Source organism: Pyrus communis, chromosome 14 (assembly GCF_041283825.1).
Source record: "Pyrus communis isolate YQ-2024b chromosome 14, ASM4128382v1, whole genome shotgun sequence".
In the NCBI taxonomy this organism is placed as follows: Eukaryota; Viridiplantae; Streptophyta; class Magnoliopsida; order Rosales; family Rosaceae; genus Pyrus; species Pyrus communis.
In genome coordinates this window covers 23,812,973-23,831,448 of record NC_142578.1, presented here as the reverse complement: position 1 = coordinate 23,831,448, position 18,476 = coordinate 23,812,973, and the positions used below count along the sequence as shown (strand labels likewise).

The following is an 18,476-nucleotide window of genomic DNA, read 5'->3' as shown; positions in this document are numbered from 1 at the left end:
TATTTCAAGCATCTTTTCACGTTATTCCCCAGTTACTACGCTAGGAGTAGTTTGGCAAAATATTATATTATATTATATATCATTTTCGTTGAAGGAGTCACTCACAACAAAATAAATTACTTTCAAATTTGACTTCTCACCAAACTGCGTTTACAAAGTTGTTTTTTATTAACATGAAACATGAGAGGGAAATTGAAGTTTAATTGTCATGTCGACTCGATCTACAGTCCATAACATTATTATGCGGAAGTTCTAGAACGTCTTTTTTATTAGATACAAACGATACTTAATTTAAACTACGAAGGAATGAGCTCAAATTTAAGTGCTTAGAGGGGAAAACACTGTTTTGAAGGTTTCAGGATTTGATCTTTAATTAAGTTATGGCCAAATCAGCTATTTCATTTGGTTTAGATATACGAGTTCAGTTCATTACTTTGATGTTTTAGGCTTAAAAACGATAAGAAAAAGCCCATGTGACAAATCTGATTTCTAATTGTAAGTTAGTTACAATCTGGGGAAAAGTTGATTTAATGGTAGAACACAGCAAGGAGCATCTGTTTTGGTACAAACAGCAAGGAGTACTAATATATTCCACCTACAATGTGTCGCCTTCTCTTTCAGCAAAATTAGCCCGTGTGACATATACTAAGTGGCCGCAGAGGTAACATGAGTTGCCAATGCTCAAGAAAATACTTCCTCTACTTCTCTACATATCCATTTCAGTGTCATTTTTACTCTCTTTCCTCACGTGATTGTTCACATAAGAAGAACGATTTAGAGAAGACACTGAAATCGAAATGTGTAAATTTCTCTTTCCTCATGTGATCGTAGTAGTACTGATAACTTTTGATTGAAGTGAACCTTATATAGTATATATCTCACCAATCAACCGTTCACATTTCCAATTAGATTGCATGCCGTTCGCAATTGATTTCGTCCTTTATTATATGATGTTTTCTTCCAAAGGACAATATTCAATCGTTAAGAATTAGAAATGGCATGAGACTTTAGCGGCAGATTATCTTTTTTTGAAAGAAAAGAAACGTTGAACAAGTTGTAAAAAAAAAAATCAATTTCGTTACCATCATGGAAAGCAAAAGTCTAGCCACTAAAAATAATACATTAATATTTATTTTATGAACATGCGTAACAGGAGTAGGTATCAAATAATAATGCCAAAAACAAAAAACAAAAGAATAGTAGCAAAAATTAAAAAAAAAAAAAAAACTGATGAACAAGAAGATATATGAACTCGATCGATCAATCGTAGGCTGTGTAGATCGATTAGAAGTAATCAACGTCGCACTTGGTAGTCTGGAATGTGCCAACTGAACTTCCGTTCTGATTCATTGGAACCTTCAAGTCGCATTCAATCTTGGGCTTGAACTTGCCAGTCTTGATCCATCCGAATTTGAACCGAATCCGAAGATAAATTTTCAAATCGATCTCGTAAATCCCCGTACTCTTCTGCTGATTGTACTCGGAAAGCACCTTTGAGCCTTGAACCACTTGCTGGCCTTGGAACACGGGGTTCAGCACGTTCGTTTTCTTGTGCCCTTGGTAGAAAGGCGTCGAGGGAACCGTGCTGAACCTCTGATCCTCGTAAAAGGCCCGGGTCTCGATGCGGTCGTAGTAAATACCGATCTTCTTGTTAGGGTTCCGGATGGTGAGGTTGAGGGCGAGATTGTAGTGGAGGGTGTTGTCGTTGGAGAAGTTGAACTGCGTGAGGGTGGCTTCCGTGACGTGGAACTTGACACGGTTAGGGCGGACGATGAGCCAAAAGACGAAGAACGCCAATCCCATGAAGACGACGGCGGTCATGATGAGCTTGAAGACAAGGCCGAAGATGCAGCTGCAGCAGCAGCCGAGGCATCCGCCGCCACCGCGGCCAGGGCGATGGTAGGACTGGGATTTGGGAGGGATTGAGGGGCCGTAGTAGGCCCCGTTTAAATGGGCTTGTTTCTCTGACATGGCGGAGGACGTCGGAGGAGCAACAAACAATTTGTAATGGATATAGAGAGTAGTGAGATGGGTGTGGCTGAGAAGAATGAGAGGTGAAGAAGGTGAAGTGTGAGTATATATAAGGGCGGAATGTGGCAAGGCCGCGTGGGGAGGTGGGTGGAGAAAATCAACTCGACGCGGTTGCTTTAGAAGGCAGAAGGGGTACGTTTTGTGTGTGTGTGGGAAGTCTTTGTTTAAGAGACTATCAGCGTGTGGAGGGATGGTGATTTGTGAGCATTGGGGAATTGAGGTGGTTCGTGGTAGCTTCCGTTGTCATTGCTTGACTTGACTTTTGGCCCAAGGGACAAAGGGGATATTTATGAATGAAGCCTCTTGACCGACTAAGCTCCTTGCAAATTATATCTAAAAATCGTCCGATAAAACATGATTAATTGCAAACAAATAAGTAGATTTCAAGCATTTCGTTAAAAGTCGAGCTCATAAAAATTCACAAGATTACAAGGAACAATGTAACTGCTAAATCTTGTGTTACACTTAAATCATGTGAGAAGAAATTCTCAAATCCTGTTTTGATGTACTAGTCTCCATATACTCGCATTATTGTGTTTTGATATAAAATATGAATTAATTGCAGAGTAATTAGTGGAATTTGGGAATAGGAAATATTTACACTTGTGCTTAAGTTGTTGGCTATATAAAACGTTTTTGTTTATGTTAGGTTACATAAATGCTAATAATAATCTTATTCTTTTTCTTCACCAAGAAAAAAAAATTGAATTGTTTACCAAATCTAATACATATTTTAAACAAAAAGAGCAAAGCAAATGATTTTTTCACACTAGTTTTTATCATCTTTAAAAAATGATCAAGTTGATGATCTTGTAGAACAACTTGCAAATTACAATAGTGTGTTAAGCCATGTAAGCATTTGCATTAAGCTAATTTAAAAGAACAAAGCATAAAAAAGACGGAGAAAAAGAAGCAATAAGCAGTCGATTTACTCAATTCAAATAAAATAGAAAGTGCACCAACGGTCATATTTGACGGCTGGCTTTTTAAAAAAAAGAAAAGAAAAGAAAAGAAAAGAAGCTTATTATTTTTCTAGCCATGTGATAATTAGTCATATTAGTAAAGCAATCTGATCTGGGTGCAGCCACATATACGAAGCACAAAAAATATATATACACAAAAACTATCTCCATTTTTTTGGATTGAGATCCTCTTCGAATCTTACATTTTGGAGTCGACAAATTCAACTATCTGAAAAATTCGATTTATAGCATTCGTTCTCCATTAGTCATATTTTATTGGCTCATTTCACATACAAAACTACACCCTCATCTCTCTCTCCAACGCCCTCATCATTCTTATAAACGGTCCAAATTATAAGATTTCTTGGTTTCATATTGAAATTTGGAGGGGATCTCAATCTTCTCCATTTAGTGTTGAATTTTATGCAAAATATTATATAGATTTGACAATCAGGTAAATTGTGCATTGCCAAGTCTTCCTTCACTTTTTAAAATATTTTGTTCACAGTTGTTTGCGGCCAAGTCCAACTTTGTGAAATCATGACCTGTGATCCATGGCACTAGTTTCGACATTGATTGGGTCGGAATCACATCAGATACATTTCAACGTTGCATCAAAGCTGATCACAAGGAGAAATTTTTTATTGAGATGAGAACGCACATGATAAATTTTGTGTTTTTTTAAGTGGTGGAAAGTTTTATTTTTTAAGTTATTAATTTTTTAACACATATATCTTTCAATTTATATAATAACACATGATATACCACTATATGTGTTGTTTATACTGAAAAATCTCTCGCTTACAAGATAAAATCACACCAAGTTCAAGAAGAATAGGCAGAACATGCGGGAAAGGAAATGCTAAGGGGACCCGCTTTTACAACATCGCCGTCAATTATTGGAAGGCAAGAACAAAGAAAATAATGTTGTCCTCAAACTCAAAAAATCCTTCAATAGTTAATAAAATCAAGGGAAAATAGTGGGCCATCCGAGCCCTCAGCTTTCTTTGTCGCTAGCGATGTAACTGCCCATAAAAAGAAATAAAAGGTCTCTATTTTACAAAGTTGGCGAAAAATAACTGAATAGGTAGTTGGAAAATTCTCTGAAAAGTGAGCTAACAAAAGAAAATTGAATTGGAAAAGAAAAAGAAAGTCACTTAGTATTACAATTAGTGTTATTTTTTTGTACTTATAAGTAAAAGGTATTGAGTTCAATTTTCGTCAAATGTGAATTTAAATTACATTATTGTTAACCAATTATGAAGCTTAACTTATTCTTCAACCCATACGTATAGATAATATCGTTTGTTTAAAAAAAAAAAAAATTTATTGCGTGCTTAACTACATTACTTACAAGTACTTAATACTTATCATTTGATGACTAGATATGTTATAATGACATGTAAAGAGCACATTTGAGCGCCAGATAATTACAATACTATTATGCTATTGACTTTTTTGGATGTGTTAAAAGTTTTTGGAACGATTTCTTAGTAAAAATGCAAGTGAATCCTGGAAAAACACTTGAAAGGTTTCCTAGAAGAAGCACATTAGTAATGCTTCTTTCAAGAGGGCACTTTAAGTGCTTTTAAAACCCAAAAACAATTTTTTTTTTTTTGAAGTGTTTTCAATTATTTTAGAAGTATTTCTAAACGAGCCATAAGTATTTGTAAGCACTGTAGCTAGTCCATCAAATTTGAGTATGCTTAACTTTTAGACTTCAAGCAAGTGGCCCTTTACTATAGTGGTGAAAAGGAGTTGAGCCTTTGCATGACGGTGTGGGTTTGAATTCTGTCAGTGGCTAATCTAACATCTAATATAACAAAATCTATCATTTGACCCCAAAAAAAAAAAAAAAAACTTTTGAACTTAAAAAAAAAAAATTTATCAAAATGGATTCGAAATTTATGATTGTGCAAATGAAAAACAGGGCTTTTGAGATAAATCCATTTTCATGGACCATACTAGGCCCAACCTAGTTTTTCCGAATTTGCCTTAATTCCTAATGATAAGTATGTTGGGCCCAGAAACCGCCCAGCTTGAAACGTACAGATCAAAGGGGTTCAGCCTACAACTGAGGAAGCTGGTCTAGCCGAAACATTTCTCATAGGTAACCAACATCAAGATCAAAGCCTCTCTCTCTCTCTCTCTCTCTCTCTCTCTCTCTCTCACAAAAAGCCGTAGGAAAATCTTGACCTTTGCTGGGACATGTAACATGTTACTCCATTTCCTCATGTTGCAGGCGTTTTATTTTCAGTTTTTAATTCTTAGGTTTTATATTTCAGTCTTCATCGTTTTGAAAACTAAAACTTATTTGCTAACTACTTTTGGTTTTCAATTAAAAGAAAAACTGATAACCCAAGGCCAAAATTGAAAATAATTACAAAACGAATTTTAAGTTTTAAAATAAATTAGCAAGCAATCACTAAGTTGTTGGCATGTGATCCCCCTTTTTTTTTTTTTTCTTTTTTAGTAAACGTTTCGGTGGTTCCTAGATCCTCCTTTACAGGCCCTAAGAAATCCCAAACATTATATTTTCAGATATATTTGTTGCCACTATAAACCCAACTTTCTCTCTCTCTCTCTCTCTCTCTCTCTCTCTCTCTCTCCAAAACTTGACTTATTATGACAAATTTATTGTAAGGTTTAGTTCACTTTCCAGTCTTTCCTACTCTCTCTTAGTACATATATTATCATTTGTTAAAAAAAAAAAAAGAGATCTTTTTTGGAAATCGTTATTGGCTCTCCAAAATTCTCATTCTACACTTCAAACTTTCTATATTTAGAAAGAAAAAGAAAAATACACTTCTGAGAATTGTAAAATGAGATTTTTAAAGTACCAACAACACTTTTTTTTTTTTTTAATAAAAAGATTATACTGTAAGTGTTTTTTAATTCAAAATTATCATGAAGTTAAGCGACACTCTTGTCTCCGCACGCGTCAACAATACGTCAGGCTTACAAACACTCTAACATGCATTGAGCAGTTGCCTTTTTGGAAGAAATTTTTCGTTTTTGACCGAAATACGGATGGTACACCACGTGTTTTTATACAAATGGTGAAAAATTATATTTTTTAACTTAATAACTTTTTAACATAGATATCTCACTATTTGTATGAAAACATGTGGTGTACCATCCCGTATTCCGATCACACTGAAACATCTCTGATTCTTGGAAGCTTCATTAATTATCAAGTTTTTATTTTAAAAAAAAACTAATGAAAATAGCTTGAAAACTTTAAGTTTTAACGATAAGGACAAAATAAAAAGTAAAGTGAATAGTATCATGATTAATTTTTTAACGTAAAAATATAATTTTTTATTAAAATAAACGATACCGAAAACTTTTCATTAAAGTTCTCTTTATTTTACCATAACAAAAGTCCCTTTCCATGCATCCCTCAATTACTAGTGGTAGAAAGAGCAAGTGCTGAGTCAGGGGTTATGAAAAGGACCACCACTACCACTTCCATGTCGATTGTCGAAGATAAAACCACCCCCAGACCCATCCAAAATTTCTAAACTTTACTAAAATAACATTAGGCACTATGGGAGGAGAATTTAAACCCGGTTGTAGTAGCGGAAGCACGCTGTTTTAGCCAATTGGCTAAGTTCGGGTCGACAGTAAAACATATGTTTATAAATTTATCTTTAAATTTTATATAAACTCATGAAACCCATGGCATGCCCCCATCACAACATACTTTCTAGGAGGACCACTCATATGTAGAAGCAAACATTTCATCTCATTCAATATATATGCACTCAATATTCTTCTCCTTTTCATTGGCTTCTGTTTTCTCCAACTTCTCACAAGAAAATGAGATGGACTATGTATAATAAGACCAATCCCATGTGTGAGAATCAGAAAAAATATTGATGAAAAAGTTGGATTCTTTTTTTTTTTTTTTTTTTGAAGTTTAATTTTTTTTTAAATCAATGAGGAATACTTTCACCTAAGTACTATAACTAAGTCAGTGAAAGGAAAGGCTAAGAAGTTTTCATCATTAATTAAATTTCCAAAAGGGAAAAATATAAAAAGAAAATGTGAGAAAGTGAGAGAGAAACAACAAAAAAAATGAGTGAAAAAAAAGCAACAATACAAATTTTAAATGGGTGAATTGAAATGGAAATAAAATAACATGGACACCCCAACCTTCACTTGCACCCAAATTGCTATGTGACCAAAATAAAATGCATAATTATTGATTTCATATGATATTTAATAAAACTATATAATTATACAACTTAAAATTCAATTACCACCGACTGCAATTTTGCTATACGTCTATATCATGAAATCCTCCATATTTATTCTATAGCAAAATATACATGAAAAAGATATTCGAGAAAGACAGATATTCAGAAGCTAAAAATAAAAATAAAAAGGAGAGAAAAAGGAACTCAGCCACCGGCGTTAAACCAATAATTAACGGCACATCAGTTTTGCCTCCAATTTCTTCATACGGTCACTTTGCAGCGCTGCACCAGCTGGTACTTGACGGCGTTGTTACCGACCTCAACTCCGGTGGTCCTGGAACCCAGAGCGATAAAAGCGGGGCACCGGATGTACAAATGGTACCGACTGGAGATGAAGGTGCCGACCTTCCACCTGACCCGGCCGTCCATCTTGATGAGCAAAAGAACCGACCCGGCATTCTGGTCTTGCCCCAGAGCGATGGAGTTGTACGGAGCGATGGGGACGTCGGTGCCGTAGATGAACGGCGACCAGATGTTGACGTCCTTGTGGCCTTGGTATACCGGCGGGATGAGCGTCGGGAACGTGATCTGCTGCGCACGGTAGGTCGCGTAGACGTTGAGCCTGTCGTAGTAGATGCCGATCTTGTCGTTCGGGTTTCGGGAGGAGATGGTGACCTGGAAGCTGGAGGAGAAGACGTTGGAGGCGGAGGTGTTGAAGTTGAAGACGGTGACGTCTTGGAGGACGAAGCGGGGCTTGGAGGGCTGGAGGACGGCCCACACGATGAGGATTGTGACGAGGAGGATGAAGTTGAAGATTAGGATGCCAGCGCAACAGCGGCGGAACATCCTCCGCCGCTTGTTTTCGCGATGCAGTCCACAATCCTTCGTTGACATGGCGGTTGGTGTGGCAGAGAGAGTAGAGAAGATGGTTGAGTTGAGCTTGTAGTCTCTGTCTCTCTGATTATCTTCACAGTTCAGATGAAGCAATAAGCTTTGCTTAGCGATGTGCGTGTGGGTATATTTATATATTAAAATATTTTAGATGGTTTTTCTAACGATGATGATGGAAGTATGTGGTGGATCATGTATGTATGCATGGTGGGAAGCAAATATATAAAAGTAAGTCGGTGTAAATTGTAATGTGCTTAGAGACATTTTATGGTTTCACTAACTATGAGGCAAAATGCATATTTTAATTGCATGAAAAGATAAATTCATATGGAAGATTGAATTTTGAAAATTAAATAACATGGAAGTTTATGATTGATTTATTACTTAAACGTTGATAAACATGCTTATTTTTATTAATGATATATTATTTAATTTGTAAATTTAGTTTCAAAATTTTATCTCTCTAGCATTACTCTTGATAAAAATAACGATATCCATCAATAAAATTTGAGTTATTAATAATAACAGCATTTTAGGTACTATAAATTGCTAAATTGATACGAGATATAAGTCAATAAATTACTCGTTTAAGTATTTTTTTCTTGAGTGGGAGATTTTAGATTGTTTGGTGCCATAGTATCGCAAGGTAGTGGCAATGGGTGACCCAGCTATCTTCAGCACCAAGGCATTATTTATTGAAAAGTTTTTCCTTATTACTCAACCATATCAACGTGTTCATACTAACCAATTAAATTACACAAATACCCCATGTCATCTTGTGCCTCTTGACCAGGCTAATTACTAATTAGAACAACTAATTTAGTTTATTATCATATGATTACATCTAAATAACTTGGATTAGTTGGATGTGGGTTTCAATTTACTTTTACGGCATGGTGTGCCCTAGCTAAGATGCCCATATAGTGAAACAGGTTAGAACAATCGTTTTCTTTGTTTGGATTTATTCAAACAAATTGGAGCTGAAAATGTTTTGTCATGCTTACCCACATGCAGCATTTTGCCCTTCAACAAACGCTTGGTTCATATCCTTCCATCTTCTTCAAAATTTTCATGTGTTCAATTAATCCATAAATACATTAAAGTTTATTTAATTAAACTAGAAGTTCAACTCACTAAGCAAGATCTTGTTGTTAACTCGGAGCCCTAAACTCTATACAATAAGGTAATGTTAGGGAGATCAACATTTTAAGAGTAATGCTATTCATACCATGTTTTTGTACCACATTTTCATACCACTTTAGGTGGTATTTGATGTGAACAGCCATATCATTTGAATTAATTAAAATTTTAAATTTAGTTCATTATTTAATAAACTAATATTTAAGAACAACTAGTTAATTAAATGATGATTGTGATATACGAGGGGTCTTTCTCTATTATTTCCTTGGGTTTTGCGAAATTTTCAAATGATATGACTGTCCACATTAGATGACACATAAGGTGATATAAAAACGTGGTATGAATAGTATTACTCAAATTTTAAACTAAATGATATGGTTGTTGATAATTTGATTATTAATTAACTGTTGATTAACGTGCTTATTTTTCATTAATGATATTATTTTATTTATAAATTTGATTTAAAAATGTGATTTCCCTAATACTATCCTATACAATATAATAACCGTCCATTAATCCTTTCTGCCATCGATCTGCATTGTTAATATAAATAGCAAAATGAGTATGATTGTAAGTAATGACCCTATAATTTAATAATTTATCTGTGCTCGCTTAGTCAAAAAGTGAAGCTCACTACTTTTCCGTCTCCTCAATCAAATTTAGAAAGACAAAGGGCCTAAATAAAAGCTCTCAGAATCGACTTCTATGAAAGAAAGCTTCGATGCTTTAAATTATTACGTAAGTTAGGCTAATCTGAATACTGTTGCATAAAAAAATGATGCGCAAAAACAAACATGAATGCGAAAAAAAATATAATGGTCCGTACGTAAATCATTTTCAATCAAATAATGTATGATTAATTATTTAATTGTAAAGACTAAGTTAGGGTGATCACTAAATTTTGAAAACTAAAGGATATAGAAATTGATAATTGATTTATTACTTAAACGTTGATAATATACTCATTTTTATTGATAACACATCATTTCAATTATGAGTTCAGTAAGTCAGAAAAAGGAAGGATTTTGTTCGTGGGCTAATACTAATTAACAAAGAAAAAAGTGTTTCAAAAAGCAAAGAGCCTTCGCTACCGTCGGATTGAATATAATTACATAGGAAAAGCTTAAGCGACACGTCTCTTGCAACCAGTTGGTCCCACTTATCATGACAGAGGAAACCTCCAGATCAACCAACCAGCAACATGTATTTTTGGATTCCAGAATACCACTTGCCACCAGATCAAGCATAACTGTGATGCAAAAACCAAAAAAATACAAAAAATAAAAAATAAAAAATGCAAAAACAGAATGCATGATTTTGTCATTAATTTCAGGAAAAGGTTTATGCTCTTATATATTTTTCGAGAGGCTAACATAGCAGCGGATGCGGTAGTTAAATTTAGATGTATCATAATAATTTGATGTAGTTTTCATAGTTTTTTTTTAATCAGGTCACAGCGTATATTTATTATGATCGCATGTATGTTAAAATCTCTACAACATCATCACTGTAAGAACAACTCATTTAACAAAAAAAATGCATGATTTTGTTGTGGATGATAAAATTTCATTATCTTTGAATCAATTAGGATTAGGGAGCAAGACTTTCCTTGGTTTAATTAAAAGCTTAAACTTTATAAAGATCCCATTTCTTTCCTACAAAGAAAATTAAGGCCTTTCTTCGATCAGTTCGTTTCCTTAATTGTTATTTTCTCTTTTTCTCTTTTTCAAAGTTCCAAAAATGTTACTTAGAAAACAACAATCGGAGAAAGTTGATTTTATCAGTGGTGAGAAGATTAAAAAAGAATACTTATTTTAATTCATGTGCTAATTTTAGTTAGGGTGGGATTATCTACAAACTTCTTTTTATCTTTTACACACATTCTGTTAATTTATGTTATTTGATCTATTTCAATTCATTCGATCTAATAGTCGAAATTTGAAAAAAGTGCGTGAGAGATAAAAGAGTGTTAAAACCACCAAACCAAACTATCCTCCTATACATTATTGAGGCTAGAAACCAGAAATCGATTATGTCGGTTGGTACAGTATGAAGTATGAAGTAAAAGACTGATGATGTGCTCTTTCACACATATGCTATCCACATCCAATTCTAAGTCTTCCCTCTCAACCACCAATACGACCCACGACACATGTTTCTCAATTTTTCTCTTTGTACTCTCTCTCTCTCTCTCTCTCTCTCTCTCTCTCTCTCTCTCTCTCTCAAATTCTGATGAAAGCTACATGAGGTTGTATAAAATATGTTGGATATAACACTTATCAACGATTGTAGTGTATTCATTCGTTGCATTTCCTTCCCTTCATTTTATTATCTAAAACGTGAGATCTCAAGTTTTTATGTGCTTAAACCAAAATGATTTTTTTTCCTAGCATATAGAAATTAGAAATTTGGTAATATTACTAACATCACCTTGTCTCTAGCTTTTTGGATGTGTTACTACGGAAACAATTTTTATCTAATAATTTTATTGTCTTTTGTAACAGGCCAGAGACCAAGTGAAAAAGGAAAAAAAAAAAAGAATCAAATTTCAAACGATGCACAATCAATTTGCACAAATTAAATAATTCATAAAAGTTGAATATTTTTAGAAGGGCTAATTTGTTTTCTTTCTTGGAGAGTCGCATGGGTGAACTTGATCGTTGCAAGAGTCAAATGTTGGCTAAGTCTAATAAAATCAAACATCAAGATATAAACCTCTTGCAGAAAAGAAGGTGATTGATGATCAAATGTGTACACCAATAAACATACACAGTCAAAAAGATTAAAACATGAAATAATAAAATTGACAAAGTTCTATAGTGTTTCGGAATATAAGATACTTTAAATTGTTAAATCATAATTTTTATATTTTGAATAAAAATTTAATAGTTAAAACATCCAAAATATTTCATATCCTGAATTGTAGAAAATTCCATAAAATCCATCCCTTCATTGTCGTATTGGCATTAGTAAAAGCAGACGACTCTCTTTCTTCTTTTTCATTTTTTTTTATTTTTTTAACAAATGATAGTATTTACACTAAAGGGGGTAAGAGAGTGGGCTAAGTCTTACAATGAACTTGCCATAATAATGTGGTTCAACTTCACTTTTGGTGATAATTGAACCTAATACCTGTCACTTACAAGTGACGAGAAATACCACTAAACCGTAGTACTAATTAAGTGGCCTTTTTTTCTTTCTCTTATTAGACATTTCAAATGACATCAACTTTGTAACAACTGCATCCTTCTCCTAAATTGGCTATGAAATATCAACTTGAACGAAAATTATTTGACATACGAGAAACCGTGCCTAGTATTATTATGTTACACCATATTCGTAAATAAAAAACCCTTCTGATTGCAAACCCCATTTTTAAGTTACGAATTTTCTGCCAAAGAAAACAGCAGTAATATTGCAGCCTTAGTCAAGGACATAGTGGGAAACCTCAAACCCTAATTAGTTGATACAATGGTGTTTTATACCTGACAATTCCCTTGTGTCCCAATTTTGATTGTTTTTCCTAAGTGTTGCATCTCTTATGTACTAGTCGCCAATGAATCCAAGTATATTTTTCTGCAGTGACTGTGCGGAGTAGTGCTATTTGCCCAGTTCTGTAGATGATTCTCAGTTTATCATTAAAACAAGAAGAAAATGCATCGGATAAGACTTTTGCAGAAACTGAAGGCAGCAAAAAAGAAGGCAAGGATATCCCAAATGCACGTAAAAGGTGGGGTGGTTTGTGGCCTATGGCGACTTCTAGATTCTCTACTCAAAGGTATTCTCTTCTGCACTTTCACTGATATACATGCTGATTCTTATCCCCTACTTTGGCAATTACAATGTCCCTACAAGATCTTCCTTGAACCACCAAATCCCAATTGTTCATTAGAATTATTGTTTTGTAAATCACACTTCACCTCCCCATTGTAGTCGATGCAAAGGTCCAAAGCTAAAATAGTAACTTGGATTGTGGAGAAGAAACGTTCTTATAAATCACTGGTTTTATAGATTTTTCCGTCTGCACCTACAAAATTTTCGGCCCTCTGCCACCAACAGAGAGTGAGTGTGTAACACTCCAATAAGGAAGCAACAAGTGGCCCATTCATACAACTTGCACCCAAGGATTGGTTTGTTGTTTTCGTGCGCTTTGCTGCTAAAATGTGACTGGAATCAGTGGCTCTGGTTCTCCTTCGTGACGAAGGTTAATGAAAAAGTTGTAGAATAAAGCATTGGGGAGAGAAAAGGAGAACCTTTGGTTGGTGGGTCATTCAAAAATAAGGGAAAAGTTCCAAAAAATGAGAGAAAAAAGTGGGGAAGAGAAGAGATGGGGGTGAAAGAAAGGGATAATATTCTTGGTACCACACTATTATAACTACAAGATGATGACTTTAATTAATGGAATCGTTATTGGCACTCCAAAAACATTTTATATTTTTTTTAAATACATTTGTAAATAGTGTATAATGAGAATTTTTTAAGTACCACTAATAATTCCCGTAGTTAATTGGGTTGATTAAAAGTGGATTTGAGAGCTTATTGACGGACCCTATTAACAATAAAAAGTGAAATAAATAGTGAGCTGGTGAGCCAATGAGCCTATAGAATCATTTGGATGCATCTGCCAGTTATCCCATGGGAGAAATTTCTTTAAAAAAGGTGTTGGAATATGATGGAAAATGAACTTCAAAGCAAATTTTAAGAAGAGAAAAAGGGGAATGCAAACCATGTTGGGAAGCTCATGAACGTTTCTTACTCTTGAGAAAGGTGGAGAAACATCATCTATGATGAAGGGGAAATGTTCTAGAATTCAACTTTTTCATACTTCCTCACGTGAAGTGAAATCCATAGTATTACCGGAGTCCTTGAAAGCGAACAAATTAGTAAAAAAATTCAAAACTAGCCATTTAAGATTAATCTTCGAAATCTATATTAAAAAAACACTCAATATGTTGCAAATAAGCACAAAAAGGATATTGGATTTTAGACACTTTCCTTGAATTAGAGATGAAGATCATAAGTAATGATGCAAGCAACAACTTTAAATTATGTCTCCTAACATCATCGATGAATTATTAGGAAGCGTAAAGATCAAATGACATGCCATCTAACCAACTTTTTGATGCACTCAAGTTCTTGTGGGTTTTCTTTTACTTTGTGGGTAGTTGTTTCTACTCCCTATTACTTCTATGTGCCTTCAAGGCCACGAAACAGCCTAATATTAGGTGCATTTGTTGAAACATTGTTTTGTGTTTTGACTACAAATGTTGCATAATAATAGGTGTAAACGACTAGAATCGTTTGAATCGTATTTTCCACATGGCATCACATGGACATGGTTCTCATCCTTTGGACCTTCTTGTACTATTTCTTCTTCAAAGCACAAAAGAGATCCTACGTACCTATCTACAAGGTTTAATTTAATATTCTCCAGTATATCTTACAAAATTTAATTTTAATCGAAGTTTTCTCAAGGGCAGTAGTGTTTGTATCTCCAGAAGTATCGAACATTTACCCCTTCCGGTTTGAGTTTGAATCTTCATTCATTTGGCCTCCTTTTGTAACCCCAAAAGGTATGATTCGTTACAACTACATGATATAACACAATTTTATTAGAGAATTATATGGTCTGATATTTGTATTATAGTTTTGCTAAGTGAATTAACCTTTTCCTGCTTTGGTCAAATAATTCTTACTTGAGAAATTTTGTTAACTGCAACTCGTACGTATTATCTCACTCGGATGAAATAAATCTTTAATTTTTAGGTAAACTAAGGCATAGCCAAACCAAATTAAGAAATAATCATCAAGCAAAACAGATTTAACACAAGTAAAGGCTCCTCCAAAATGTGAAAACTATTAGTAATTAAGATCAGTCTTACTCAAGCGAAGTACAATAACTTTGTTTCTTTACTAATTAATTCTCTAATGATAAAGGAAGTAAATGAAAAATGATTGTTCTAATAATTGTCAATAAACGTAACGCATCTCAATTTGAGATCAATCTCCCAAAACTTGGATTTTCTTTATGAATGCTTTTTTTTTTTAATTTTTTTATTCTCCTTTCTTCGGGGAGGGGAAATTCAAACTGAAAACCTTGGGAGTAAGCGAGAATGTTCCCAACCGGCTGAAGCTATAAGCCCATTGCTTTTACCCAACGAGTCTTGCTTCTGTTTTTGCTAAGAGAATTCCAAACTGTTTCTTCACGGGGACATTATAAATTTATAACCTTCCCAGAAAAAGAAATGGAAAGAAAACCCAGATAACACAATTACTTTTACATGCACTAAGTATCGATGTCAATCTCTTTCGATCTCAACCGCAACATACACCAGGGTCCTAATCATGTCCAACTTGGAGATATACAAATATGGACACACTTATCGTTGTCTAGGAATCTTATCATGTTTCTTATATCATATCAAAAGTTAAACTACTATATATAAAATATAATTCCCTTGTCACTTGTATAACAAAGGGTTTCATAAAGTTATTTAGGCCATGGCCAAATAGGTTTCTCCACAATCGCTTCATCCACTGGCTCCTTAATTACTAACCAAGATGCCTATTAAAATCTGATAATTATATAGGAGGAAGGGATTAGACTCTTGCTAGTCCCAGTTCAAAGTATTTATTCCTCGCCGCATAAAAAAGAAAAAAGAAAAAAAAGACGCATGATTTTCTATAATCGGTGATAAGGCGAGCTAATTTCTTAATCAATAAGTACACATGCTCTGAGTTATCACGTGTTTTTTACATCGTCATAGTGATAAATGTATTGATTATACATATAGGATTCATTTGGTGTTTAGAAGTGGGTTGCATTAGATAACTCATAGGATTTGAGGCATGTTGAAGTAAGAAAGAAGAATCTCTTATTTTGTAGGAGTAAGAAATGATAAATTATATAGTGCTGATATTCTAATTTCATGACTAATCTATTTTCTTCTTTCAACTTGAACAAATTTTTTTCTTTTTTTCTTTCAACATGCCTTGAATGTTGAAGCTAGTGATTATCCAAACCATCACAAAGCACCAAAATTAATGATTAGACAATTGAAACTGAAAGAAAAACTGTCATTTTATACATAGTTTATATACTGTATTTATAATATAAAGACTTGAAATAAAACTTATATGGGTTAGATCAATTGACCAAAGTTGTCCTTACATTTTTGTTTTTTTTTTTTGGAACAAACGATATTATCTACATTAAAAAGATGGAGGTGAGCTTAGTCTTATAATGAGTTAGCAACATAACACCTCTCACTTACAAATAAAAAAAAATATCATTATACCGTAGTACTAAGTAGTGTCCTCACTCTATTGAACTCAAGTTTGAATCCCCCTTCACATAAATTAGAATAGTTTAAATATTCTTGATAAATTATATACATATACTAAAACCCAATTTTTCAGTACTGTTTTGCATCGTTAATGAACAGTGAAATGACGGAAATGCCCTTATTCTCTTCTCTGCTCTTCGTTGTTTTTCCTCCTTGGCACAGTAGATTTACTTATTTCTCCACGTTGCCCACGCGTCGATCATCGTCGACTGCTCCGCTTCCCCAACATCTAAAATTTTCCTTCTGTTTCCACTTCTTTCTCTCACAAAGCTGGGCTTTTCATTTGCTTCCGGTAGTCCTCCTTTTGGTACACGAACTCCAGTTCTCTCTCCCTATTTTGCACGAGCCAGAACATATGCTGTCTATCCGTTCCGATTCGAAGAAATTCCTCAAGGGTTGTTCATGTTGTTCTTCTCACAACAAAACTAAAATTCCTTGAATTCGCCTCATCTAAGTCCAATTCCACTCTGCCATACCCAGGAACGCTTGCCTCCATTCTGATTTGAAGAAATTTTAAACCCAGAAAGCTTGGGTTTCCTGGTGAGTTCTCGGACATATTTGTTTCGGTTTCGTTTTTGGGTTCTATTTTTTTTGTTCAAATTTTTGTGATTTTAATTTTAAAAATCTAGGTTTTTTTGTTCAATGGTTTGGTCCATCTTATTGGCCTTCTCACCAGAGATCTCTGCCATCACTGTTCCACCGAACTCGCCAATAGCGACCGCTCTTTCGAACCAGGTACGACTTCTTTCACTTTCTGTTTGTTTCCGGAAAAATGCAGGGCTCGAAAGTGTGTAGAGTTGTAGAAATAAAAAAAAAGTCTCAATCTTTATGTTGTCCTGTACCCAAAGAAAGTGAATTTTTGATTTTGTGTTTCGGCATACCCTTACTGGAATTTTGTGATTTGGAAATTATAGAAGTCAGTACCCAGATAAAATTTCAGATTGGGGTTTTGAACATTGTTCTAGGTTATGGATTAGAACAAAAAGTTGCCTTCTAGAAGAGGCGCAAAGTTACGTAGTTTTCAGTGTATAAATTGGCTTTTAAACATTGTTCTGGGTTATGGGTTATTACCAAAGATTTATCTTCAAGAAAAATTACATTTGATTTACAAGAGGAGATCTTTGAAAATGAGGTCTCAGCTGGCCATGATTCATCGTTATCTTAGAAGAATGGACGCGCTGCCATATTTCTTAAACAATAATGTGTGACTTTTAAGCGGACAATTTTGCTTTTTGTTTTCATGTCAAATCAACTTGCCTCACATATATGGTTCTGTTGTTAACATATATATTTTCATGTCACATCAGCTATGTTATTTCTTTTTGAGCAAACTATTTCAATCACCCTTGAATTCTTGAGTTGTGCAAATTGTACATTAGAGGGAATCCCTTGATATATATTAGTTAGTTCTTACTAAAATTCATGCAAAATGTTTTTGTTATGTTGAAGTAAAAACCTTTTTAAGGTTGTAATTGGTTTTTCACGTGTAAATAATGTGTATCATGTATATACATCATAACTTTCTACATGTTTTATACGGTTTAAAAACCTGCATCAACGCGCGGGTACAAATAGCTAGTATAGAACATAAAACTCAAAACAGTATGATGTGGCATGATTATTTCATTGACTTGGCAGCAATATGATACAACAAGAGGGAGATGACCAAGGGCAATAAAGCATGTATGAGCTGGGTTTGATGCGATACGTGGATAAAAGATCTAAAATGAAGGTAAAAAAGACCAGAGTCCATCAGTACGTAACAAAAATGCCACATTATAAGTAACAGCATAAACATGTAAAGATCTATATAATAACATGTTACGAGTGTAATAATAATGGATTAACAAATACTGAGCCAGACTAATGAATTTTGGTGTTTCAATATAAAACCAATTGATAAT

At 34.1% G+C, this 18,476-nt stretch overlaps 2 protein-coding genes and 1 long non-coding RNA gene across 3 annotated transcripts; 1 reads left to right on the top strand and 2 right to left on the bottom strand.

Moving 5' to 3' along the window:
- Positions 1-1,102: 1,102 nt before the first annotated feature.
- LOC137713137 (NDR1/HIN1-like protein 3) lies at positions 1,103-2,096 on the bottom strand. The gene has a single exon (XM_068452397.2). It carries the CDS (start codon positions 1,969-1,971, stop codon positions 1,285-1,287), a length of 687 nt encoding a protein of 228 aa, XP_068308498.2. The 5' UTR covers positions 1,972-2,096; the 3' UTR covers positions 1,103-1,284.
- A 5,080-nt stretch (positions 2,097-7,176) lies between these two features.
- Positions 7,177-8,324, bottom strand: LOC137712983 (NDR1/HIN1-like protein 1). The gene has a single exon (XM_068452204.2). The coding sequence runs from the start codon at positions 8,087-8,089 to the stop codon at positions 7,457-7,459; it is 633 nt and encodes a 210-aa protein (XP_068308305.1). The 5' UTR covers positions 8,090-8,324; the 3' UTR covers positions 7,177-7,456.
- Positions 8,325-16,777: 8,453 nt separating this feature from the next.
- On the top strand, positions 16,778-18,476 carry LOC137714000 (uncharacterized). Its single transcript, XR_011065351.2, has 3 exons — positions 16,778-17,112; positions 17,249-17,307; positions 18,211-18,476. It is a non-coding gene; the product is annotated as an uncharacterized LOC137714000 (long non-coding RNA).

What these genes read in the sequence shown, in the direction of transcription:
- LOC137713137 (XM_068452397.2), bottom strand. Translation starts at nt 1,971, where the DNA reads ATGTCAGAGAAACAAGCCCATTTAAACGGGGCCTACTACGGCCCCTCA.
- LOC137712983 (XM_068452204.2), bottom strand. Translation starts at nt 8,089, where the DNA reads ATGTCAACGAAGGATTGTGGACTGCATCGCGAAAACAAGCGGCGGAGG.